We start from the raw sequence: 26,038 nt of genomic DNA on the forward strand, positions 1-26,038 counted from the left end.
TACTGAAAAATGGCATGTTATACATGTTTATTATCAAATTTACATTCCACTATGAAACAACAGAAAGTGCAAAAAGCAGATGGAAAAAATACCATGAAAATCCCAGACTGTTCGAACATTGTGTGTAATCCCCTCATGTAACAGCCAAATGAAGCCCAAATGCAATTATTCTCCTTCCCTCTCTGTTACTGTTTGACTGCAGTAGATGTTTTACTTTGATCACAGGTATTTTGAGCATGCAGGTATCACTGAGTTTATAAAAAACTAACAGTGAAACTAGAAAGCTTTAAGTTTGTGCTTTAAGACAACTGGAATAAAGTAAATATAAGAATTCCCTTTTGTCTCTTGTAATTTGCACAAGCATGGTTAAGTCCCTTCTAGCATCCGTGTTTGATTCAAACCTGCAAGATAACAGAACCTTGCAAAAATGTAATTCTCCATTCATCCTAGGTCTACCCCTACTCAAACAAAGATCTGGTGCAGGATGTCAGCCATGCTGTTTTGTCACCTCTCACCTCTTATGGGAGACAACAAAAGCCAAATCATTCCTAGAATCATGGTAACTTCTAAAATATTCTAAGAAACACATGTTGTTTTAATAAGGTTTGTCTTCTAAGTTTCGGCACAAAAAGGTAAACTTGCAAGAAGTATCAATTTTCCCTATTACTGCAAGCCAGGCACATAGATCCAAACTGTGCATAACCATTCAAAGGCATAAATGCATCACAGAATTGGAACAATACTGCACCACAGCAGCAACCAACTGGGTAAACACACACAATTACCATGGTATAGCGGTTCTTCCATTTTCTTTTTGCCTTATGTAAAGTATTTGATGATACACCTCAGCTACAGAACAAACCAACCTCAACATCCACAGCATTGTTTGAACTGAGCCAGTTTATATTGCTGGGCTATGGAATAGGGAGGCGTCCCCAAGAGAAACATGCATTAATTTATATGCTTGTAGATTAGTTTTACCTGAACCATGGTCTGCCATAGGAATTCTGCCTTAGCTGATTTGCTACTCTGCTGATCCAATGGCTGGAGTTATCTTATGAAGCCAGTTAGAAACGCAGTGTAATACCTTCAAAAATTTATCTGTAACTCAGGTATTCCTACAATAAACACATAAAATGGACGGACTTTTGACATGCTACACACTTCTCTGCTGCTACCAAACTGTCTAAGCTTTTGCTAACTTGTTTGCCTGGAAACTACAGATACACAGCAGACATACCCATCTCAGGCCACTGGAGACCAACACTGCACTCCCTCCTTTCACTCTTACCTTATGTAGTTAGGCAAGATACCATGCACAGCTAAGTACATACAAACATAAATACTTACATGAAAAAATTAAATATTTTTCATTAAAAAAAAATTAACCCGTATATAGTCTTTTAAATAAAATTCACCTTTTGTAAGTATAAGGTTTTGCTTAGAGAGCAAAAGGCAACTCCAGGAGTTCCGGAATATTTCTGTGCGCTGCTGACAGACAAACTTCTGCTAAGAATCCCTGTGCAAGTTTGAAGTGGTTACTCCTTTTCCTTTTACAAAACAAAAATATCAGAGTCATCAGAAGATTTGTAGAACTGTAAAATCAGAAAGGCAACGTTACAAATTTCCTATTAACAAGGTTAAGAAGCTTTCTTTTCCTGCCCTACTCCACTCACCCCTGCAGCAATGAGGGTGCTGGTTATGGAGGATGTGCCTTAGGGCAAATGCAAATCAGTGTAATTGCACTGAGGCTTCACACCACACCCCCAGACAGCTGCCAGCTATGCCCCACTTACATGGTCACAGGCAAGGTAAACTTAACCGCTTAATCTAATTGTATGGAAACAAAAAATTTTAAAATGTTGATAGGTACGCTGAAAATTTACATAAAGACTATGAAACTATTTCTATTCAAGTCGCTAGCAAAGACAACATTTTCTTAAGTTACACAAAACATCTGTTGAAGATTGTTCACTTATGATTAGAACCTTGGACAGGAAGAAATCAAAAAAGCAGCATGGGCAGTAATATATCGATGATTAACACTCAGAAAACAGATTTCTAAAATAAAATTATTTTTTGAGTTGGAAACTCTGCCTCAGCTGTATTAAGAACCACATTCCCTCACTGATCGCTGGATTTCAATATTAATTAAAATGCTACAAACAACACCAGCTGTTTTCTTCCTGTTTCTGTATAGACACTGGCAAATTTTGCTCTTAATGAAATATTTTAAACAAAATTCTGCATAAAATGAGAAATAAATGTATGAAAGGCATAAAGTTTACTGGAGAACTCTCAAATATACAGAATGTGTAACTTGGCAAGACGAGGCAATTTTCTGAACTCCCAACATTTTCCTTGAAGTAAATGCTCTATACTTAAGTCTTTAAAAAGAAACCCTGAATCAAGCACCTAGGGTTTATTTCCTTCTGCAATGCTGAAATGTGCCTGAGATATTTGTGTGTGTGTGTGTGTGCACAAAACTATCCTCATTTAAATAGATGCACGCTACACTTTGGAAAGATTTCTCAGCTTGACGTTTTCACCCTAATACACACTTTCCTGCTTCTTAATTCTTATTAATTGCACATTTCTCTGTGTGCTTTGTTCACAATCTCTGGAGAGAAATTAACTGCTGTTAATACCTCATTAACACAATTGCACTCTTTCAAAATATAAATCCTGTGTTTGTAATTGGAAATATTACTTTCTTACACAGAGCTAAATATTCTCTCCTGCTTCTCAAAGTAAGGAGGAGTTCAAAAGAGCAAAGTTTCTGAAATATAAAATAAAAGAAAAAAAAAATCCAAGTTTTCATATTTGTATGTTACAGAGAGGAACTTGGGCTGGTAATGCTGGTCAGACTGATTGCTTTTTTAATATTATATTTAAATGATGTAGCCTGACTGCAAACAACTAGTAAATACTATGGGTGTATGGTGGAAAAAATAAAATCCCTACACATACAGGTTAAAGGGTTAAAACACTGAAAATGTCTACAATAGTCTTCACTTTTGACTAAGTTAAGACAAGGTGCTGAAGGGGGTCTTGAAATAAAGCTTTGGTTTTACTTTTCTATCTCCCACAAAAACCTTCTTCCTCAAACCCAAGCAATGTTCCTTTGCTCCTTGGTCCCAACGCTTGTCTCTCCCACATTTTAACATGCACATGCCTTCTCCAACTCTTCTGTAACACACCTAACAATGCCTGTACTGGATGTTTATCCCTCACATTTTATTTACTGTGCTCTAAATCAAACACCTTTCAGTTAGTCTTCCTTTAGTATATTCATTTTTGACGACTGTGTGCAAACATGAGCTCCCAGTGCTCCAATCATGGCTGGTAGGCTCTGGTTTCTTCTCAGTCCTGCCATTAGGTTGCTACCTGCATTTAAAAACCCAGCTGAGTCCTGCCTCTGCAAGCCAACCTCTGGCCCCTGACTCTTGCCATGGTCCTGTGTTTCAGGGGGCTTGATCACCCTGGCAATGCCCAGCCTCTTCAGTCTGTCCACGAGGTTCATCTTCTGTTGGCCTACATCCGGGACATTACGGGAGGGCTTTAGGCCATACATTTCCTGCAAGAATGTTTCTGCTGGTCGAGAAGCCAGGAAATTCTCTGAGTGATGCACTCGAGGCTCAAAGAGCGGAGGGGAAGGACAAGGTGAACGCGAAGGAGAATTTGGTGGAGTAGAAGGAATGGGAAGAGTTCGAGGGGGTTGTAGCAAAGGCAGTTTTTCTAACATGGGGCTGTCATAAACCTTGGCAGAGATGCCTCGTTCTTGCAAAAGTTTAGCCAGGCTACTTGTGCTGCTGAAAGTAGTAGTTGAGTCTCTTCTGTTGGTGAGAAATTCTCCAATACTGAGTCTGTAAGGAATGGCTGGAGTGCTCACTACTGAGTTTCCAGTACTGCTGCCAGTATTCCCCAGTGAAAATGGAGTACCCATGGAGCTGAAAGATAATAAAAATTAAACGGAGAATATACACATGTTAGACATTTTTATACCCACTCTTCATTTGCCTTTTAGTATACAGAAGACTCAAGAAAACCTTAACTATTGCTATTGCTATTAGCTGTGACAGCTTCAGTACTCAGAATTATTGTTCTGCAGAGTACCCATGAATTTACCTTCTGTGATCACCTGTACTCTATTAAATAGAATATAAATATAGTTGTCCAGTTAATTTAAAAAAATATAATAGAATCAGAAAATGAATTATCTTGGAATCTTTTTTTTTCACAATAGCTATATGATACAAGGCAGCTGCTACTCAAGAGTTAAAATTTACTTCAAGTTAACTTTACCTCTTTACCTTTAACTCTCACTCTAGAGAATTGCAAGTTTCCCTTTGTAATTTCAACTCTTTTTATCAGCAAGATCCTACATGTTGCCTAACTGCCTTAGTATTTTTTAAACTGGTCCATGTATCAAAAACCAGAAAGTAACTGTTTAGTCCTATGCAGCAACATTCAGAATGTTAGCAGTCCTCATACCTGGGAGTAACTTGAGTGACATCAGATGGGTGAAGGATCCTACAGGTAGTGAAGGTAAATGTGGAATTTGTGGAAGATAGACACTTCCCTGGATTTGAGGCTGCAATGTGAAGAACTTACATTCATTGAGGGTAAAAATAGAGACATACAAGAATGAATCAAAAGTTTAAGACAATGTTATTATCACTGCTAATTTTTGAGTCCTTTTTTTTGAAGTAAAGAATAAAGACAGCATCACCACACAGTCAAATACTTTCCACAGAGAAAAGGACACTGCTAAATAGAATCAGGAAGAAACACTAACTATGCTTCTTACCAGTGAGTGGTACTGTTGCTGAAGTAATAGGTGGCAGGAAAATCCCTGCCACTGGCTTTGCCAATGCACATTTCTTTTCCTCTGGGAAGGACTGTTGTGCTTGAAATGTTATACCTCCTTCACCCTCTTCCTCGTCATCTTCCTCCAGGTCAGAGATGTGGTGCACAGTATCATCAGACAAAGGGGTAAAGCCTTTAGTAACAACACCTGGTCTTGGGTCAAGAATGGTGCCTAGGTTGGGTCGAGCAAGCTGCTGCCAATGAAAAAGGGTCTGAGATCCTGGTGTGACAAAAGAGAAGAGATTCAGAGAGCCATTACCTACTGCTGTATCGAGTTACAAGAATGCATTATGAAAACAAGTGCATCTGGCTGGTGCCCCCACTGTGATCCACACATCCACTGGGTGGCAATGCCAAGCAGCAGCCTAACACTTAGCACCCTCTAGGAAAGCCACATAGAAAGCGATGCTGATGAGCTCGCTAGCATGGAGCCTACCAAATACTACTGCTTCCTGTTACTGCACATCATACCTAGATATACACACGATGATTTAGCTGCCAAACATAAAATCCTTTTCTGCTAATGAGAGAAGGAGGATCATCCCCTTACCTTCAATGGGTTTGACAATCTGCAACTTCTCTGGTAGGAGAACACGGAGATTACTAGAGCTGGCAGAGAGATCTGTGAATTCTGAGTTTGTACTTGGGGAAAAAGAGCTTTCTGTTGGTGTACTGCAGCCACTAGCCTCTTCTTTTTGCTCAGCCAGCAAATGCATTTTTCGGTCCCACTCCTCCTCGAAGAACTGCTTCTCACTCAGGTAGTTCTGACGACGCAGGGAGAGCCTGTGCAGAGCTGTGACCAGGTCATTGTCTCCAGGGGCACCCGGCTGGCCAGGACTGTGAGCGTCTCTGTGAAAAACACCAAATAATAATAGTCCAGTCTGGGTTTAGTTTTGAACCAGTTCTTTTCAGAAGAAGTTAAAAGGCTGTGCTTCCTACCTCACATTCTTCTCAGAGCTGCTCCCCGAGGCCATCCGTGCATGGCTCTCCAAGTGGTGCACGCCAGACTGGAAGGGCTTTGCTGTCATAACAGCACTCGAGCGATTTGATCCAGGGATTGGCAACGGGGCAGGAAAAGAACAGGAGCGGCCACGGATGATATTAGCAACCTTGACAGTGTCAAACACTCGTTTCTGTTGATCCCTACGGAAAAGACAAGCAAACAAACGTGGTTTTCAGAAGCAAAAAAGATACAGTAAAGAAAAATCTCTGAAAAACAAACTTTGTAAAGTCTGCAGAGACCTCACTAAAAAGATGTTAAAAAAAAAAGACTGCCTAAAAAACTCATGTCTCCAGGAGATCTACTCTATTAAGTGTCAGAACTACCACTTCTTTACCTGAAAGAGCTGAACCTCTACTGATAACTGCTTTAGACTATTCAGAAGTAAATATTTTGTTCTTTCCATTTGTATATGCTTTCAGAAACACATATTTAGTTTATTACTTCTCGGCCAGAATTATGAGATCCAGGAACAGGTCTCCAGGGTTTTGAAAACTGTTATGTATCTTTCAGCTATAATGTCATTTGTCCAGCAATTTTTCTATAAGCATTAAAAGGGATAAAATCTACTCCTGTGCATCAGAGAATTTGGATAAAAAAATCTCACAAATTAAAGAATGAAATAACATCCTTCTAGCAATTCCCAGATTCTTCACAGAATCAAATAAGAATAGCAGGTTTCAAAATTGAAAAGATTACCAAATACTACAAACCCTTATCTATTAACAATGAAAACATTATAGAGGGAATTTATATGCATTTATGCGTATTAATATATATGCATAAATATATATGCATATATATGCATTTATGGAGTCGCAGAAATCAGTTTCACCTTAATTAATACAAGTCTATGGATAAATATCAAAATAGCACATAGACATCCAAAAACGTACTTTTGCTTGGAGAGAACAGATTCATCACCCTGACTTAATTCCTTCCGCATTGTCCCTTCAATTTCTGCTGCAAGAGAATCCTAGAGAAAAATGGAAACCATAAGAGTTGATGAATTAAGAGTCAAGTCTTCCTTCTGACAATTTCAGCAGAAAATATTTGTAAAAATTACTTTTAACAATCTGAGTTTGTTTGCCCAGTATCAGTATGCTTTGAACAAACTCTTCTGCCTCTGAAGGAAGGGCATGTGGGACAATTTTCCACCATAACGACCCAGGATGGGTTCGGCTTTCGTTAGCAACATCTGCTTTGTCTTTGTGTTTCTTTATGTACTCTGTATGTTGGTTTTTTTAGTCAAGCTACAATTTTAAGAGCACTTCTTACAAGTGTACACGAGTAATTCTGTACACACAGAGCAACCAGCCAAAACCTGAAGAATCCCCAGATATTTTGAGTGAGATGCTGTGTTTCTTAAAGAAACACTGTTAAGTTATAAAATTCATACCCACATCAAACAAGACACTAGCACAACTGAACATAAGCTATAGAACATGCCAATTCCCTTATTAAACAGAAATGGTATAAAATGGAAAAACAATTGCAGTGTCACAATATGTCAAGTGAACAGTTAAGTTCACTAACTACTTTCCTAAATTTCTCACAAGCATACAACACATTGAGGAATTGAAAAACCAACAGATCAGCTCCTTTGCCTACTACAAAGTAGTTCTGGCTGCAGCTCCAGCAAAGGCTGTTGTGCTCCTAGAGCTGCTCACTGCCACAGCTGTGTGTGCTAGCTGGTGTGTGCCATGCTAGAGGTGCTGGTTACCACAGGAAATGCTCCATGGGACTGCGGGTGGCAGAGACAAGCGGCGGAGCTGGCTCTGCTGCGCAGCAACTTCACTTCTTCCTGGGACTCGTGCAACATGCCCAGACACTCTACATTCCGATCCTGCAACTCATGGAGCTGGAAGAGAAGAGAGGCCATCACATGATCTCTTCAGAGAGAAGACACAATGAAACTGAATGAACTCCTACACTAGCTTAGAACGGCTGATTCAACACTGCAAGATTCTTCCGGCTGCAGGGCACGTGCCCACAACTGGAATGGACAACTGTCAGCCCAGCATCCATAGTGGTTTAAGTGACAAAGCACAAAGATTCAAAAGAGGAGAAAGTATAATGAAATTCAAAGGAAAATACATTGAAAAAAATGAAAATACACTAATTAATGATGCAAAAGAACCAAAAAAAGAGAGTTGACTTAAAATCTAATGAGTCACAGTACTGTTGATATAATCAACAATATTCACACTAAAGCACTCTTTTTCTCATAACTAAGAATAGTAAGACCTCCCTATTTGAAACACACTTCTTGCCTTTTATACTCCTGTGAACTACAAAAATATTTGTGTAGGCTCAAGTAAAATAATTGTTCTTTTCCTCCAATCATATGACTCAACACAATGAAAGACTAAAATTCTACGTAAGTAAAAAACAGTAGTTTCCTCTCTCTCTCTGTTTTCTTTCTTCTGTATTCTATCCCAAACATTTATCTAAATGTATGTTATAGAAGTCTTAAGTACCTCTGCTGTCAGCTGTCTCTGAGCATCTTTGGAGGCTTGTAAGTGAAGTTTCAGCTCCTCCTTCTCAATCACATTCTGAAAGCATAAAAAGATGCTCATCATTTTCTCAGCTGATTTCCCCAAGAGACTGATCCTCTGCCACACTTTCCTGGAACAGCCATTCTCTTGAAGTGCAACCCTTGCCAAGGGTTGGCTTCCCAAGTCAATTTTTGCCTGCTGTAAGCACTGGCATGCACATGCTGCACGCCACCTGCGTGCACATGGACACTTTATCAGCATTCCCTTACTTCTTTGAGTTTATGCTGAAGATCAACAATCTGGGACAAAAGGGATGAGATCTCTTCCTGGTAGCGAATCACCTCCTCACTCTTCTCTGACAACTCCTCTGTTATCCTGGAAATCTGAGCATTTGTTTGCCCTACAAAACACAAAAGGAACTTAGTTGAGACCCTCTCCCACCAAAAAAACCAAAGCCCAAAACAAAAACAAAACAAAACCCAGAAAAGGGTAAATCCTAGAAAGGATGAATCAAAGTCAACAACAAACTGCAAAACCACCAATACTCTTAGGAAATCAATTCATAATACATAAAAGTAGGTGCCTTAGAACATCCATAAGGAAAAGACTAACAGTGGGGAGGAGGAGGATAAAGAGTTAATTTCAAATGCATAAATGCATTATGTTTCTTAATGTGTAACATATTAAGAGCTAAGCATGCAGCATCTGAAATACACATGGCCAGTATGTGAAATGACCACAATAAAACAATTTCAAATGACATAACACATCATGACTAAGGCCAGACTTGGAATATACTGGAAAAGTCTGGGTGTGACTTAATCTTGTTATTAACTACCAGTGTAAGCAAAGGCATTTTGTCAAACCTTGTCAACTGTAACATACACTCTTGATCCTAGTCACTATATATTCCCCAAATTCCCCAAAGATCCACTGAATACAATTCCCTGATTTTTCTTCGTTTTTCTTCTAGCAAGCACTTCACAAAGTGAGATGACAAAGCAACTCCAAGAGCTGAAATATTTTCATGCAGTTAGCCTTGTTCGTACACTTGCCCTGAAAGCATTGCAAAGTCATAAGAAAGTCTGACCAATCTTGCATAAAGGTCACATTACAACTTTAGTGCTTGTTGTACCTCACACATTTACTGCAGAACAAGGCCCTGCTTATGGGTCTGTGGGCATTTAAACTTTTTCCTGAAAATGCAAATTTTAAAGCTGTAGGCAACACAGCTTTAGGAGAAGATTCTTTCTGTGAGTCTAAACAACCTAAACTACCTAGCATGCCTACTTACGCTATAGAATTGAATAAAAAAGTGAACTCACAGACATTCTCACAGAAGGAAAATAGAAGAGCATATTTGAACTAACTCGTATTTGCAAAAGATGCATATTTTCTCAGCAGGATCAGAGTAAATTAACCAACTAAGTATCAATTCATAGTATTTAAAGGCCATCTGTAACAAGAAAAATAAAGCAGCAACCCAGATTTCTTTATGGTGGTTATAGAAAAAAAAATCTTAAATATAATTTAAGGTTATTATTCACAAAAGAAGTAGAACACCTACAAATAAAAAAAGGTATTGTTCTTTATTGTTTCAGAATACTTAGAATGCATTTATAAGAATAGCTTCTTTGCAAATAAGCAGTCCCCAAAGCAAATACAAACAACTGCTCTAGACAAATAAAGTCACTTGCTAATTTAAATGCTTTGGTTCATAAAATATATTTTAAAACTAATGTGTTCATAGTTTTAAGAGCCTATACACTGACCCATTTTAGTGTCAAGTGTGCTGAATATACAAGAAGAGTACTTTGTTGATTTTCTAGTGTCTGTAGGCTTCGATTTAGGAAGTTTATGGACATTACCTTTTGTGCTCATTTTCCCCTTCTAAAAATGACACACAGACCTGAATTTGAACACCAGAGTGAAACTTGACGAAATACAGAAACAACCTTGCACTTGGGCAAAGGGTAAGACTTCAATGATTGGCATAAATTACTGAAGCTCATTTTTGGATTCAAGGTTAACTAAGAAGGTTAACTATCCTGCCACTGCAAAATACAGCCTGGATACTCACGGAGTTCTTTGACACAGTCATTGACCAGCTGCTGTTCCTTCTCTTCGTACGTGATGGTTTCTGATTTCAGATGGCAAGCCTTTGAGAAAATTTATCAGTAACAATTTCAGTTTAACTATAATGTTATAAATTTTTACTTCTAAAAATTTTATAAATTTTACTTCTAGAATTCTTGCAACTGAAGAGTCTCCCCTCTCTCTTTAAAAAATTCTATGCAACTGTGTTTTCCACCATAACTTGTTTCCCAGAATTTTACAGGTGGTTTGAGTGAACGACAGACAGACACACATGAACACAGCCTGGTCTCTTGGCTCTAATAAAAAATTATTGCAAAAAGATGTAACTTGGTAGGAAAAGTGAACCAAGACAGAAATCAGAAATAAGCAATTTATTTTGCTTCAAAAAACTTAAGTTTATAAAAAGTCTTGAAAACTGACTGATGTTAGCCAACTCTCTTATGGCACTGAAAAGCTCTTGGTAGAACAGCTTTTCTCCATATTCCCAGCTTGTCTATTTAGACTAAATTTTCTGGGCCAGAGACAGAGTATCACAACATATCTAAACAATATGAAACATTCTAAATTCACACCTCTCTTTTGATTGTGAGAATGGTAATACTAAATTTAGCATAGACAAGTCTTCTATACTCAGGACTGTTCGCCAGTAAGGGACTCACAGTGAAAAACTCAGCAAATGGTTTTAAAGACTATCCCAGCAAACAGTACATTTACACAAGTGCAGGCAAATACACTTTTTTACACAGTGCTGTAATATGTAAAGAAATAAAAAAGCAAATAGAGGCTCATTGTAATGGAGACTAAGTCACTGAAGGTTATGTTATATCACAGAATGATTAAGTCCTGTCTGGTCTGTAAACTTGTGCAATCATACATAGGCTTAGGAGCAAAATAAAGGTAATCTGACCTCTTTCTTATCTTACAGCACTACTAACATATCCGTTAGTCTTAGGGAGTTTTAGGAAGAATGTGCATCTCAGGCTGAGTACTCTGGAGACAAGATATGGGCAGAAGTGTATTTTGTTGACATTAAAGGAATCTAGTCTAGTACTGGTATAAAAAGCTTATATTGGGAAAGGCTCATATAAAAAAAATCAAAACACCACACACACAAACTACAACCCTCACCTTTCTTACAAACAACATCCCCTTTCTTAAAGGCAACAAAAAGAACCCAGCTTTAAACAATGTCCTATTTTACAAGTTCTGTTCTTAACTACAAAAACAAAAGACACTGCATCTGTAGATTCCAGTTCTTGGAACCTTTGCTGTTGGTTCCATTTTATAGCCATTTTTTGTGGCTATTTAGTTACTAATTTAGTTACTATCCTTCTAATGACACATCTAGTGTCTGTATTCAAGTTTTACACACACGAGAGACCAGTTAAAATAGAGAAACTAATCACATAGTCACAAGTAAGTGTGCTTAAAATAATTTAAGTGGAAGTTTATTAACCCTTAAATATCTTCTGACAAAAACAATGGCAACAGAATGGAATTCCCCAAATACTCCTGCTCATTGCAGTCAGATTTATAACAAAACAACCTGCTTGAGCTTGACGTCCTGATGTGCCCGAGTACTTTTGCTGGGTGCTTACGTATGCTCCCATGCTTTTTCATGTATCACAACTGCACTGAGAACAGACTGCTAGAGAACTCTGGAGACAACGAGGAATGAAGGAAACAGGAGGATGTGGGCATGGAGGGAAAGTGCTCAGGAGTGATTTGCACACAGTGACACAAAACAGTGTTTCAAGAGAAGCCGTGATGCTGGATTTTGAACACTCTGATTCGTTTCACACCCAGCACATACAGCACACATACCTTGGACCGCAGAGCCAGGTTCTCCTCCTCCAGCTCTCGGAGTTTATCCTGCAGGACATCCAGCTGCAGTGGGTCATGGCAGACAGTGAAAGACTCGTTGAAACGCAGTGGGGTGGAACAGCTGGAATCAGTCTCGCTCTCCTCAGAAGCGATGGAAACAATACGCAGCAGGTCATCCTTCTTTGACAGCTCATGCTGCAGCTGGTTAACCTAGGACAAGTGAAGATCACCATGTGAAATACACTTCACATATACAATATCATACTGTATTATTTATGCAGCCTCTAGAACATCACTGCTCCTGAATAGCTCACACCTCCATTTATTTCACAGGAAGGTTGTAAAATCATAATTTTAGCACTGCAAGGGAGACCGAAAATTAAAGACACCACAAAAATTAACAACAAAGCCTATTTTTTAATAGTTTACTGCAAAATCATTTTCCAGCTACCTTGATACATTATTTCATTTTAACATGCTAGCTATCATTTTGATTATGATCATTACTGTGAGTTGTTGAGTTCCTGAAGTAAATGATTGAGAGACAACTATTTATATGTACAGAGTGTACGCTCCAGCCTGCACATTAAATTTGTCGTAGGACATTTAAGAACAAAAGTAGAGACAGATCTCATTAAGATAAAATCCATTTTGCCTATCTACGTTTTTATATGAATAGCTAAGCTTATGCTGTCCTACAGCTGATTATGAGTACATCCTTGTTACCAGCATACTGTTTTATACAAGGAGCTGAATCCATTTCACTGTAGCTTACACTATATCTGTCGACCACAGGGTTAGTTGTTAACTATTTAATTCTTTTTGTAAGAAAGAAAAAGAAAGAAAAGGTTAGATCAAGAATTTGTGCTTACAGGAAGAGATGGAGTGAAGATCTTGATTAGAATTCACTTTTCATTACATTTTATTTATTCATTTGTTTACTCTTAGTGTAAGCACCCCATTAACCAGCTAATTTTCTGTCTGTTTCCTCACCTGTGAAATTGTTATGTAGCAGCTCATGTCAGATATCAACCTCTTATTTTGACTTATATGAGTCCATTTTTAGTTTAACGGTGGGAAATCAGATTGATGGTCTGATATGAACTTAATGATATCTAACATTCTCATAATTTCTCAGTAATTACAATATGTTGTCTTCATATACAATTCCTGGATAGCAGAAAAGTGATTGAACAATGATTAGGAGAATGACATCTAAGCACAATTCTGTCGTCTGATCACCCTTTTCACTAAGAAATTACGTATTTCTATTAATTCTCTTACCATCATCATATATGGAAAAAAAAAGAGAGAAAAAAATCAGAAAAAACCTAAATAAAGGGAAAAAAAGAAAGAAAAGCGACCACTTACTCTGTCTAGAGTTTGTCCTAACTGTTCTTCCAGTGCTTCATTCTGTTCCATCAACAGATGATTTCGCTTAAGGAGGGCCTGTCCAATTCGTGCTGCCAGCTCCAGGTCCCGATCTTTCTGCTCACAAAATGAGAAAAAACGTTTCCTTTTGATCATGTAAGGTTTAAATGCAGAGTAGTTTTAGATTCTCCTAGATACTCAATGCATGACCACTCTGAGGTCCCACTTCACTCTCAAATGGATCAACACTGTTATTAATTGTTAATGTTTCATCACTTTGATCCAGAATACATCCATAACTGTGTTTTTTGATACAGCATATTCTCTTCCACAGCCATTTGAAGTAACAGGAGGGGAAAGCACCAAACCTGGGGACAGTTTTGGGTTTTGTGCTGAATACAAAGATTATGTGGGGTCTGTTGAATCACACACACATACAAAAATCATATTTACATAGGCCTGTGGCCTTCCCAGTGATACTTCCATTAGAACAGACTGCTCAGCTTAAACAGTGGTGAAAGGGTAGAAGCAGAGGAGCAACAGGAAATTAGAAGAAAGCTGTTTCTTATACTCACTGGCTTCATGGGTGCCCATAATTTTGTTAAATTTTGTTTCCGAGGTGCTGTAAGCAAATGGGCAGCTTCTCATGACCCATGTGTTTGATAAGCAGCTCTTGAAGATCGCTGAATCAAACTGGTCAACAGCTGAATAAAACCCTCCCTCAAATACATTCCCTCAACTGCATTAACACAGCGTGACACAGACAAGCATACCTCAGCTAACAGACGTTTCACCATGTCAGCTTCACCGTAGTCTTTCTGCTCCACATTATCTGTGCCAAGAACTGAAGAGAGACAAACGTGCTTACTTTATTGAAGGAAAGACAAGAAGATTGTGGGAAGTGAGAGATGAATTCAGAGGATGTTGTTCATATACAAATACAGTACTTGGTTGATGAAGCTAGCAGAGGCTGTGAAAATGCATCTTCAGCTTCAGAAATGTGACACACTCATTTGGGAGACTGATAAACGAGGTATTGAACATTTACATCTTTCAGCAATGTTAACTAAGACTTGAGGTGCTCACATATCCTTCAAATTTAGAAAAAGGAGAAAAATTTCTTAAGAGCAACTTTTTGAATATAGCTAAGCAATTGAATCCTCCAGCCTGCTGGGGAGAGGAGAAAGAGTACATTGGAACATGTCCAAATACAGTTGAACACATACTTTAACCATGAAGCAAAATCCCCACTAGGCTGTGTGACAGGAAGTATGCAGGAAGTATGGAGATCCCTGAGACTAGTCATGAAAAGACATTTATTAAGGGCTTGATAATCTTGGAAACAATTAAGAAGAAATGAGATAATGTATGTTTGCAGTTTAGATGTTGCAGTAAATGCTATCTTAGTAATCAAGTGACTCCAATGGTTGAAGTTTATTGAACTATTAAAAAACTGAGAAACAGTAGAATTGGAAAAACAGGACTGAGTGAGGAATAAGCAAAGCAGGAAGAATTTGTGATACCTCTGACCAAAACACAGTGCTAAAACTGCAAAGCATTGGTCTGCTCATGTCCTGATAAAAAGATGGTAGTAACAAAGGCATCTTAATTACCTTGTGCAAATTTGTGAGATCCATCCAAGGAGGAGGAAGGAAGTTCAATAAGAGCTAGAGTGACAGATAATGAAAGATATGGAAGGGAAAAAGAGAACAAAGAGGAGAAAGAATTAAAATGTAAGGAAATAGATGATTTTCTGTCATGCATCTACCACAGTAAAATAATAAATGCATGTGCAAACATAGTTTTTTTACTATTAATGCTTTCTTAGGCCTTTTAGGGAATCATTAAAATATAACTTCCTTCCGAAGCAGAATTATACATCTCTCTATCAGGTGATGAATGTTTGTGCTAAACTCAACAGCAATTTGCTATTTTTGCTTTATGAAGTCAGGATCATTAAAGTGAAGAAGGCAGCAATATAAATTTAAAAATTACAGAAGTATCTGCTTCAGCTGAAGGTTTAAAAGTCAACGTATTACAAAATTAATTCCATCATCACTGAACTGGAAAATGAGATTGCTATGGATTCGATCTCAAGACTTCCTTCACTCTTCTACCTTGTTTAAATCTTGTTCTTACTCTGAATACAGAGTATATTGATTATCAGTTCTTTTGTTTTGTTGAAGACTGCAGACTTAGATATGAGATAGCAAAGTGGCAAGCTAAAGTGCACACTAACTTTATTTACATGTTTTATAAGCTGTCTGTACCCTTTACATACATATTGCCCACAATTAACCTTTTAAAGCATAACACTACAGCTATGCTAAGATCAAAACCAAGTTGCATTTTAGTAACACTGTTTCTCTAAAAGCTTAAAAGAAAAATATATCAAAGTAAGAAATCAAATGCTTTTCATCAAGTAGATCAGTAGAAATAAAAACCCAACACATGCTGTTTAAGCATGCAGGAGCTTTGAACTTAGAGCACTGTCACTTATTAATTGTATTTCTAAGCAGGGAAAAAACATAAACTCTCCATTAAATTTAAATTACGTATTTATCAGTAGCATAAAATACATTTGGAGGACAATTTTACTGTACTACTTGGTTACTGATACTGGCTGCTGAAAGGGAACTCCAAACTCAACTAGCTTATCAGTATTTGGAAAATTCACTGCACATACATAAGTAAGTTACAGCCATTACAGGCAGAATATTATAGCCAGCTCTCCTGTGGTAACTGTTCTGCGCAGGAGATTTCAAGTTACAAGTTTCTGTCCAGTCCCTTTGATAAAAATTTACACTAATTCCATACAAGGTTACTCAGGTAGGTAAGTTCCTAAAATCTAGAGCAAATATCTTTACTCCAATATCTGAAATCACAGAACCAACAGCCTTGAAACTTAGCTCTAGATAAATTTCAGTATTTTCTCTTAGTACAGGATCAAAACTATACACGGTTTATTAGAATTCTCTCTTGAGATCACATGCATGTGCAATACTCACCTTGCCAAATGAAAGTTGCAAGCAACTCTTCATTTTGGTTAAAATTCTTGTTATGTTGTGCCATGATCCTTTATTCGCACATACAAAGTCGTTTCAAAGAGAGATCTTTTGTAATTCAGGATTTCTTATGCTAGCACAGTTGAAGCAGAAAATATTCTTCCACCTCACTGAAAACACTGCCAGTGTGAACCCAACTGGTTATGGGACAGACCTTCTTATAGGCAGCAGCAGCCATAAAAAGAGGAGGAGCTCAGGTGCAATAACTGCTGTGTTGTTTTGGGGCTTTTTTCTCAACTACAAATTCACTCAAACCATATATTTAGCATTCTCTCTTGGAAAAAGTTATAAAAATGTTTCCATACATATACAGGGAGAGGAAAATACACAGCTAAAATCCCATGTCATGCTTCATGTCACATTTATTCCCAATTCCAGGCAGCAAAGAAAGATTAAAATTTCACCTAACAGGTTATTCAACAATAATTATATCTAGAATTTTATTTATATCTGTATTTGTCTGAGACCTTCCCAGTATGTCCCTGTAGGTTACTAGTCTCAAAAAAGCTAGTATGATTTCAAGTGTAACCAGCGTCTGGACAATTTCTAGGAGAAATAGAAACCATATTCATCTTGAGTTTTTATGACTTAGCACTTACGAAAGACTTCTTAAATTATACAAGAATTAGTTTTATATGTTATGCTTAACAGTTATCTTCTAATTCAATTTCATTCATTGTTATAAGAAAACATTTATAGCTTAAAAAACTGCGTAAAAAACTCCTACAAGCAGTTTACTGTTTTCACAGGCCATCTTCTCTACTTAAAAAGAACTTCCCTCCGGGGGAAACAGGAAGAGAGCCCTTTCTGCAGTACCTTGACAGCCAAATAATACACAACAGGCTTCATGAAAACTTTGTTGATAAAACCCCTCCCTCTCCCTGCAGGCTGAAAATGCAAGATTACAGTGACTGAAGGTCCTTCGGAGCCCTGTGTTCTGTCACACAGGTGAGGTGCTGAGCAGAAAGCTTTGGCAGAGCCAGGTTTCACGTCAAGCTCCATCCAGCACAGATAGACTCTGATCCCATTTCTTTATAAATAACACTTGGAGGCAAGTACACACCCTACCAACTACACAACTGTTTCCAGCGAACTACAAAAGCATCCACTGGACTATATAATAATTTATGCTTGCAATATTATTACCAGAAACAGACTGAGCAATAAACATTAAGTGGCTTTCCAATTACTTTCCACAGTTAAAAAGAGTTCAAAGCCTGCAAGTTCAACTCATAACAAATCACTCTAAATTGCTGAGTACTGCATTCTTGCATGTCTTTCTTACTCCCGTGCTATGCACCCTCAGGAAATTTAAACTACAAAGAACAATGACAAAAAAAACCTTTTTAGAGGTGGCATGTACAAGGAAGAGGTAATCATTACAGATTGTATATAAATAACAAGTTCACTCTTCTGTGTGGTTTGTTCCAATAGTTCAATATATGAAGGAAACGGGACTTCCCAATTTCTCTGAGGAGATTATAATGCATTCTCCTCACATGAAAACACTTAGAAACTACAGACAAGTAAGTTTTCAGTTCTTTTAGCAACTTTCTATACATTTCCTTTTCAACCTATTAAAGGTTTCTTCATGTGACTGCAGCAATCCATTTTCTTCTTTATCATTCGATAGGCTTAGGAATAAGTTACTTAGTATTTTCAGAACTAGAAGACAGTGATCAATATTGATCTAGTACCCATCTATCTGCCATTCATTCGTTTTCTATCTCCAGAAGAAACCACTGACAGCACTTCACAAAACATCAGGGGAACATCACCAAATCAACCACAGCACCGTTAACATTCTTGAAAACAGAGCTGCTGCACACTCACACCTCTTGTATCTTTGCATCTAGATTTTTATCTTCAATATTTGGGGAAATAAATACCAACTCACTCGTGTAACGGAAGGAGCCCTCCTCATGAGCTGGAGAAGCGATCTCGGGCAGCCGGCCATGGCAAGCCGTGGGCTGAATCCAGTCTGGATTTTCATACAGGTACAGAGAGTCCACCCGTAACTTGTAATCTGGCAACTGCTCTTCCAGCATGCTCACCAACTCCACCTCAGGAAGGTCCTCATTGGAGCAGCCATCTGAGAGTAAATGCCAGTAATAGTGCATTGTTAAATATATGTAAAATTTAATAGTGTTGTTACAGTACTATACATTTTATGTACTATAAAACACTTCATAAACTTCAGTAGATTTGGAAATATTTATTCTGTACCAGACAAAATACCAGAATACTTACTGAATCAACATTTGATTTATATTGCAATACTTGTAAGTTCCTCACCCCCAGCTGACCCCAACATTTCCTGAAAAGATGGTGTGCTGTGTCCCTCTGACTTCCTGAATATAATGTATGTAATGAGTTTCAATTTCTATCTTTTCCTCATTGAGCTAAAACACAAACCTACATTTTACTAGCTATTGATTTCCTAAAGTCTCACTGACTTTTCACAGAGGTTACACTTCCCTTTTCTGAAGGAAAGTCATATTTTTCTTGTTCTTCTGTTTTATGCATTGGTTTGATAATGAACATAGATGTAAATAATCTTAAAAGTAAGTAAAATCAACTTAATACTGCTTTGAAATCAGGGAACAAGTATAAAATTCCATTATCATCCTTATGGAATCACACTCTGAGAATCATGGTACTAAAACCCCTGCAATCAAAGTTTAGCTCTTTCTATGTTGTGGAATGTTATGTGTGTCCCTTAATTTCTCCACAATTATTGCAAAAAAACCCCACATTAATACTAAATTGGTAAAATATCAACAGCATGCAATTATTATCTTTGCAGGATTTCCACTCAAGATGAATTCTGTCTGCAGTATCTTTCAATGGAAAAAACACCAATGTTGATTACTGACAATGACTATTTTACAAACAATATTTTAGAGTGCACACTGACTGAGTGTGAGTCAAATGGACTCAGTGTTTTCATTCCTCTGCAATATCACATAAGCAGTACAAAGAATGTGAAATGTTAAGGTTGCCTTCAGGTTGGTGCTTTATGACACATTAGACATATTCAAGATTCGTAATAGTAATTCTTCAACTTACCAGGGACGCTCTCCAAGCCCCTGGGATCAAAACTCATGAGTCCTTCCTTCACAGTTCACTTCCTTGGAAAGAGCATTCTGTAATCAAGTTGTGCACCATTCCTTTATTGCTTTAGTGTAGAGACAGAATAAGTGAGAGCCATCAAGCCACAGAGGCTGACAAATCTGGCATCAACTCACTTCTGTAGGCTGGTTCACACTCCAGATCTACTGCCATCTTAGGACATGCCTATTTCATCTGGGCTACTACTGATCAGTAGAAGTATTTCATGTAAACTTCACCAGCTTCTCAGCTCACCCATTACCTAAAAATAAAACAAAGAGAATGCCAAAGATTAACAGATTTCACTCTTTCAAGGGAGACAAGTAAATTGGTGTGACTTTTTCAGTTTGAATTTCCCTTCTGCACTATAATTAATTAATTATTAAAAAACCAAAAAAGGCAAACAAGCATTCTATTTCCAGTTTACACAGTACATGTAAAAGACAGCATTAAATATGTTTTCTCCCTGCAGACATCTCACCTTAAACATGGACTTGGTCAAATATCTCTTTGTCTGTACTATTCATCTTCTTTCATACAATATATAGTGTATTCAGGTCATTCACTGAAATGAGGCATTTCCTTTTTATGCTAACAGACAGCAGCTCCAACTAAACAGAGATTTTCTTCAGACTACTACATTTATTTAAAGTGATGGATTCCAAAGGCAGGATTTTAAAAACATCACCCTTAACATTTCTATTGTTAAAAAATTTAAGTTCTATACAACTGTTCGCTCGAGTCTCTTTTCCTTTAAGAGTCTGTTAATTAAAAATTGGATCTATCAGAAATTTACTTTGTGGATCATGATAAAATTTGTGTTTTCTCTTCATCAGGGACTCATGTAAACCAGAAAATTAAACTCCTGTGACTAATTCAGATAAGCTATCAGAAGAGTTTAATAGAGTAAAAATACACTTTACCTTTTTCAAGACTGATTAATCACCTTCCATACAAAATGGTAGTTCTAGATGACAGAAAGATATAAAACTGAAAACAAGTCTCCTTTTCCCTCCTCTGGCATTCAGTTAACATAAAATTCTCTTTAAATCTTTCATGAATTTAAAATTTGCTCTTAACAGTTTCCCCAAGATCTCCAATCATCAAGCACAACAATCAAAGGTTTGTTTTGCTGTCTGTAGCAACCTCTCATTTGACAAGATTAAAATGGACAGTGCAGGAGTTTTTTAAAGCAAGCCTAGAGCCTGCCAGTTCATCTGCTTGTAGACTTTGGCAGGAGATCAAAAAAGAACTTTCTTCCATTAAGGTCAGCTCATACTTGTGAGCAGTATATTCTTGTTTTGTCATTCATTTCTATATGTATGTACTCTGCTTATCAGTTGTAATTATTTATCATGCATATTAAACACTTAATAAAAAAGAAATACTTGAGATTTCATAAACATTTTCTATCTGAATGTACAGATGCTTCTAGCAGTTTTTATGTTTTTTTTCTAGAGGCTGTTTTTTAAATGGATTGCTGAAAAGCATGAACTATACCTACCCCCTTCTCTAAAACAACTTAATAGAGCATAACAAAAGACATTTAAGAAGACTGCTGTAGATCCACACATGCAAATAACTTTATTTTGTAGTAAGAAGAGTCACTATACAGCTAGAGAAAGTACAGCAGCATAGTAACTCAATCTTTTTTCTCTGAGTTTTAAAAATGTAAAAATGAATGCTGCTACTTCTCAAGACTGGTTTTAACCTCTCTTCTGAGTGCAAAGCAGAAGCACTATTTGTTGCAGGTCAATCTCAGTTCAGTCAAAGAGCGAAAAAAAAAAGGTGATTTGGCTAAATGTTTTCTAGAGCACCAGGCCAACATCAATCTATTGAATTGAAAGGGCAAACTCATTTGTAAAACCTCTGAGAAGTTTACTAGATAAGCAAACACCATAAAAGTTAATGCCTGCATTTCCAGCGCTTCTCATAGCTTTAGTTTCCTGTACCATGGGGCAAGTTGTGTAGAAATTCAAGCACTGGGCAGTTCCACCCTGAAAGTGATTCCATGATCCTTCCGCACCGCAGCTATAAAACTATTTCCTAACTGCAGATTCCTCCTGCAAGTCACAATTATAATTAAATACATTTAAACAAAACCCATAAAATGTATATGGCTTTTAAATTGTGCAGAAGGACATGTCCAAAAGAGAAGTCAGAAAACTTTCTCAGGTATTGATTTTAATCTTTATTTATAAAGATTATTTCCACTGTCAATTTACTATATTAATTATACATCTTTTTAGTTTAGTACCTCTACTCCCTCACAGGCAAATTTCCCCATGATGTTTGCTTCTTTTACTAATAGGTTAATTGAACATGGAAAAAACAAGGGAAATTAAAATAATGGAGAACAACCCATATGCAGTGGTGGTGCTCTCAGAAGGCTTTCTTCAAGGAAGGTTCATGAGAGATGGAAGTATCAGACAACATTTTATATACATACATATGTACATACATACCTATCTATCTCAGTCTTAGTATTTCTGTACTCTCTAGATTTTACTCCCCAATGTGTGTCTCACATTTCAGCTATTATTTGGCTCCAAACAGTGAACTAAAACCTGGGGTACATCTAGCACACTTCTTGTACAAGTGGGAACGATTCCCACACACTTTTGTATCTCTCCTAGAGAATCCAAGGTGCTATAAAGAGATTTTACAAATTTTTCCTTTAGCGAGTTACAAGACCCTAGTGAAGATTAACTTGAAAAAGCAATACTGACTAAAGTCTTAGAGAAAGATCAAATAGTTATAAAGAATTAAAAAATTGTTCTTGTCTTTGTAAGTATCACTTTGAGCAATTTCAGATGAATGCAGAAAGAGTTGGGGCACCTCAAGATAGAATATAATTCTGAAGACATTCTAACACTAGGGAACTCTAATTCAAATCTGAGTTACAAGAAAGGTGAGGGAGTTGCTTTACAACTGGAAACCACAGACAGCTGCATGTTTTATTTCTTTGTGCACAAAAAGAAAAAAAGTATGCAAAATATTGGCATCTATACTGACAATATCCAAACTTGAACATAAATAAACTGTATTCCTGCTGTTTTTTCATTTGTTGAGAGCAGCTGACTCCCCACAAGTACTTGGAAAGACTAAACTAGGTCTGCTCCTCTGTACAATTCCAGGATGCAAGAGATTAGGCCACAAGTAACACAAACAGAATTTTGACAACAAAGAAGATTCTAACAACAAAGAATATTTTAACTTGTCTAAGAGAGAAGACAACATCCACTTTCCAAAACCAAGCCAAGTAAACAAGTGTATTATTCTCGGATGCCAAATTTTACTGCCACCTAAGTATGCAATTAAAAAAATTGTATCAAGTCATTAACACAGTACTTTTTCCATTGCTAAAATTGGAATGCTGTCAAGCCAGCTAATAGCAATCAACATACTCTAAATTTCAAGGTTAATTAAACAGTTCTATTCTTATAGCAAACATGACCACACTGAATTGCTGCCAAAACATTCCTGGGACTAGTGCTCAGAAACAGAGGCCAAATTCTTCAACACCATCCAGCAGCAGATGAAGGACAAAGGATTATCAACTGAAAAAAAAAAATCCATGTGAACACAAAGTTTGCCTATCACAATTAACATTTGCTTTGTGCCTAGCTCCTGTTATTTTCAGCCAATATGATCCCTGCAGAAATCTACTAAGTGCTTTTGTTTCTCTCAAGTAAGGAAAAAATATTTAAGAGTAGGCCAACACAATCCTAAAAATAACAGTAATAATCATAAACAACCTTGCAATGGACTTTCAATCATTAAAAAATGGTATAAGAAGAAACGGCAAGAAAACAAACAAAAGATCCCTCCCCATCTTCTGGATTGTTTTTCTTTTGGGATAGAGGAAGGCTTCAGAGGGGAAGCTGGAGAACACCTCCTGGAGGATGATGAATCGCATGGGGATCTGAAGCCAGCCACAACATTCCCTCATCCCATTTTATCTAAATCTGCCAAACCAGGCTCACTCAGTCTCGTCTGTCACTTGTAACAGCTCATGTTCTCCAAAGTGGCAACATTTACCTGTAAGTACATGTATATGTGCTTTATGGACATGTATACATGCATACTGTTGAATGCAGCTTGATAGTTAAGATTTATTTAAGTCCTACATATTTGGAGGTTTTCTACATCACCCTTAATACAATGAAAAAACAGCAAATGCCTAATTGCTCCCTTAGCCTGAAACTATGAGTGTTACCTATGTTAAAGACACACACTATGCTTTATTAATTCCTAATTTTTTTCTGTAAATGCACAATCAAAATATTGCATATTGTATAAACATTGCAAAACATGAATATCACCTGTATGAATCTTTTCTTGCAAATTTTCATTTTTTCAGAAGAAATTAGGTAGTATATATTTGGTAATGCTATGATCTCAAAGGAATCAAGAACTATCATGAATTGCCTATTTGTTAGAGTATAAAATAAAATAAATGCTCAAGGCATTTTGCTAATGCCTCATTCTGCTAAGTTCTCTACTAATATTTCATTATAAAGGCTGTAATCAGTTTTTTTAAAAACTCAAGCTTCTTTTCTGTAAAGTATACTTGAAGGGAACTTGAATAACATTTAACTGAAATCACTAACACTTTCAATGGATGCACGGCTGATCACCTAAAAAAGCAGTTTCAGTTTCTTGACCTATACCCCAGCCAGTGCTCAGCATTTTAAGTTATAATTCTGTATCAGAATTAACCAAAGTGTTCTATAAGACTCAGTCACCACAATATCACTAGCAATCAAACCAGAAAAAAGGATGTCTTCTTTTTTGTAGCCATCTCTGTGAAATGCTGTATTTGTCTTCTTGGAAATCTAATCAACAAATCATGATTATCATTTCTGAAAGACAGCACTTCTACTGCATAATATTAATTCCGGAAGCCCACTATTAGAGGCAAACCACCCTCAGGAAAGTCTGTGGTTTTCCAATGCTCTTCAAACTACATTTTCAGATACTCATAACAGAAATTCGATAAACAGATACAGCTCTAAAAATCACACTGCCACTACAGAGTTGAAAAATGCATTGGAAAATACTTTTTTTCAATTTATGTTCAGCGTCAGAAGTGTAATTAAAAGCAGTTCTGTCTATTTTTACTAAGAACTACATATTTTGAAAGAAAACAAGTATCTGAAAACAAACCTAAAATCGACTGTCACTTTCTAATGATGCTTTAAGTTATTTATTTGTATATCAAATATCTGCATCAGACTGTCATAATCAGTCAACAATAACCGTGAAACATAACTAAGAATTAGGCACCTCTGCAACAGCTGAAGATTGCACTAAAGATAAAAATATGAGCATGCCACTCCACATATATTTCTCCACTAGCATGGTAGACAGTAAATGACATTTACTGACAGATACTCGTACTTCACTTTAATCAGCTGATAAAAATGTAACAATGTGATTAAGAAGTTGCTAAAAGCCAAAATTTCCTTGCCTTCCACGAACAAGAAGAACAACAACTGATACGTCACGGCGGGCTGCCTCGTGTTCGCGGTGACACGACCCTCCAGGGAGCCCGCTCGGTGACGGGCACCCCGGGCCGCTGAAGGTCACCCCGGGCACCGCCTTCGGGCACCGCCGCCCCCGCTTACACCGAACAGACGGAGCTCAACACAGCGCTACGTTACATGAGAGCATCACCACCGCCAAAAGAGTCCTGTCAGCTGCCAACCCGGACAGGCACTGGAACTCCTTGTCCGCCCGGGAGCGCGGGGCCAGCCCCGGACACCGCCTCACGCTCGGGCCCCGCGCTCCGACCCCAAGCAGCCGCAGGGAAGCCGCCGCTCGCCCAGCGCGGCCCGCCGCACCTCCCAGCCCGGGTGGTGCCGCGGCCCGGCGGGGAACGGCCCCCGGGGCGAGAGGAGGGAGGGTTAACCCCTGCAGGGGTGTGAGGCACGGAGCGTGCCGTCGCCCGTGAGGTTGCAGAGCGGCGCCGGGCCGGCACCGAGCTCTCGCTTACCCGCCCCACGCTGCGCTCCCTCCGGTACCGCTCCTTCCCGCCAGCCCCGCGTGCAACACAGCGGCGACTGAGGAAGGGCCCCAATGGCTTCCGCTTGGCTGCCGCCCAGAACTACAGCCCCCGGCGGGCCACCGCTAGTGACGAGCCCCACAATGCGCCGGGCGGCGTGGTGCGGGCGGCCCCCGCCGCTGGGCTTGGCGGGGCC

The 26,038-nt window shown here is 38.1% G+C and overlaps 1 protein-coding gene across 6 annotated transcripts; it reads right to left on the minus strand.

Moving 5' to 3' along the window:
• Positions 1 to 25,959, minus strand: TRAK2 (trafficking kinesin protein 2). Of its 6 annotated transcripts, none has more exons than XM_088167844.1 (18): positions 25,834 to 25,959; positions 19,973 to 20,097; positions 19,794 to 19,855; positions 18,622 to 18,816; positions 15,273 to 15,326; positions 14,433 to 14,503; positions 13,660 to 13,776; positions 12,289 to 12,498; positions 10,448 to 10,526; positions 8,637 to 8,767; positions 8,350 to 8,424; positions 7,593 to 7,730; positions 6,766 to 6,845; positions 5,809 to 6,012; positions 5,420 to 5,718; positions 4,811 to 5,089; positions 4,495 to 4,594; positions 1 to 3,950 (listed from the first exon to the last, which is right to left on the minus strand). In XM_088167844.1, the coding sequence occupies exons 3-18, from the start codon at positions 19,828 to 19,830 to the stop codon at positions 3,272 to 3,274; spliced, it is 2,748 nt and encodes a 915-aa protein (XP_088023970.1). In that variant the 5' UTR covers positions 19,831 to 19,855; positions 19,973 to 20,097; positions 25,834 to 25,959; the 3' UTR covers positions 1 to 3,271. The 6 variants fall into 6 exon arrangements, with proteins under 6 accessions (XP_088023970.1, XP_088023969.1, XP_088023972.1 ...); XM_088167843.1 differs by having other exon boundaries at positions 19,794 to 19,870; XM_088167846.1 differs by lacking the exon at positions 25,834 to 25,959 and adding an exon at positions 25,309 to 25,513.
• Positions 25,960 to 26,038: the final 79 nt, after the last annotated feature.

This window comes from Sturnus vulgaris, chromosome 7 (assembly GCF_052056855.1).
Source record: "Sturnus vulgaris isolate bStuVul1 chromosome 7, bStuVul1.hap1, whole genome shotgun sequence".
In the NCBI taxonomy this organism is placed as follows: domain Eukaryota; kingdom Metazoa; phylum Chordata; class Aves; order Passeriformes; family Sturnidae; genus Sturnus; species Sturnus vulgaris.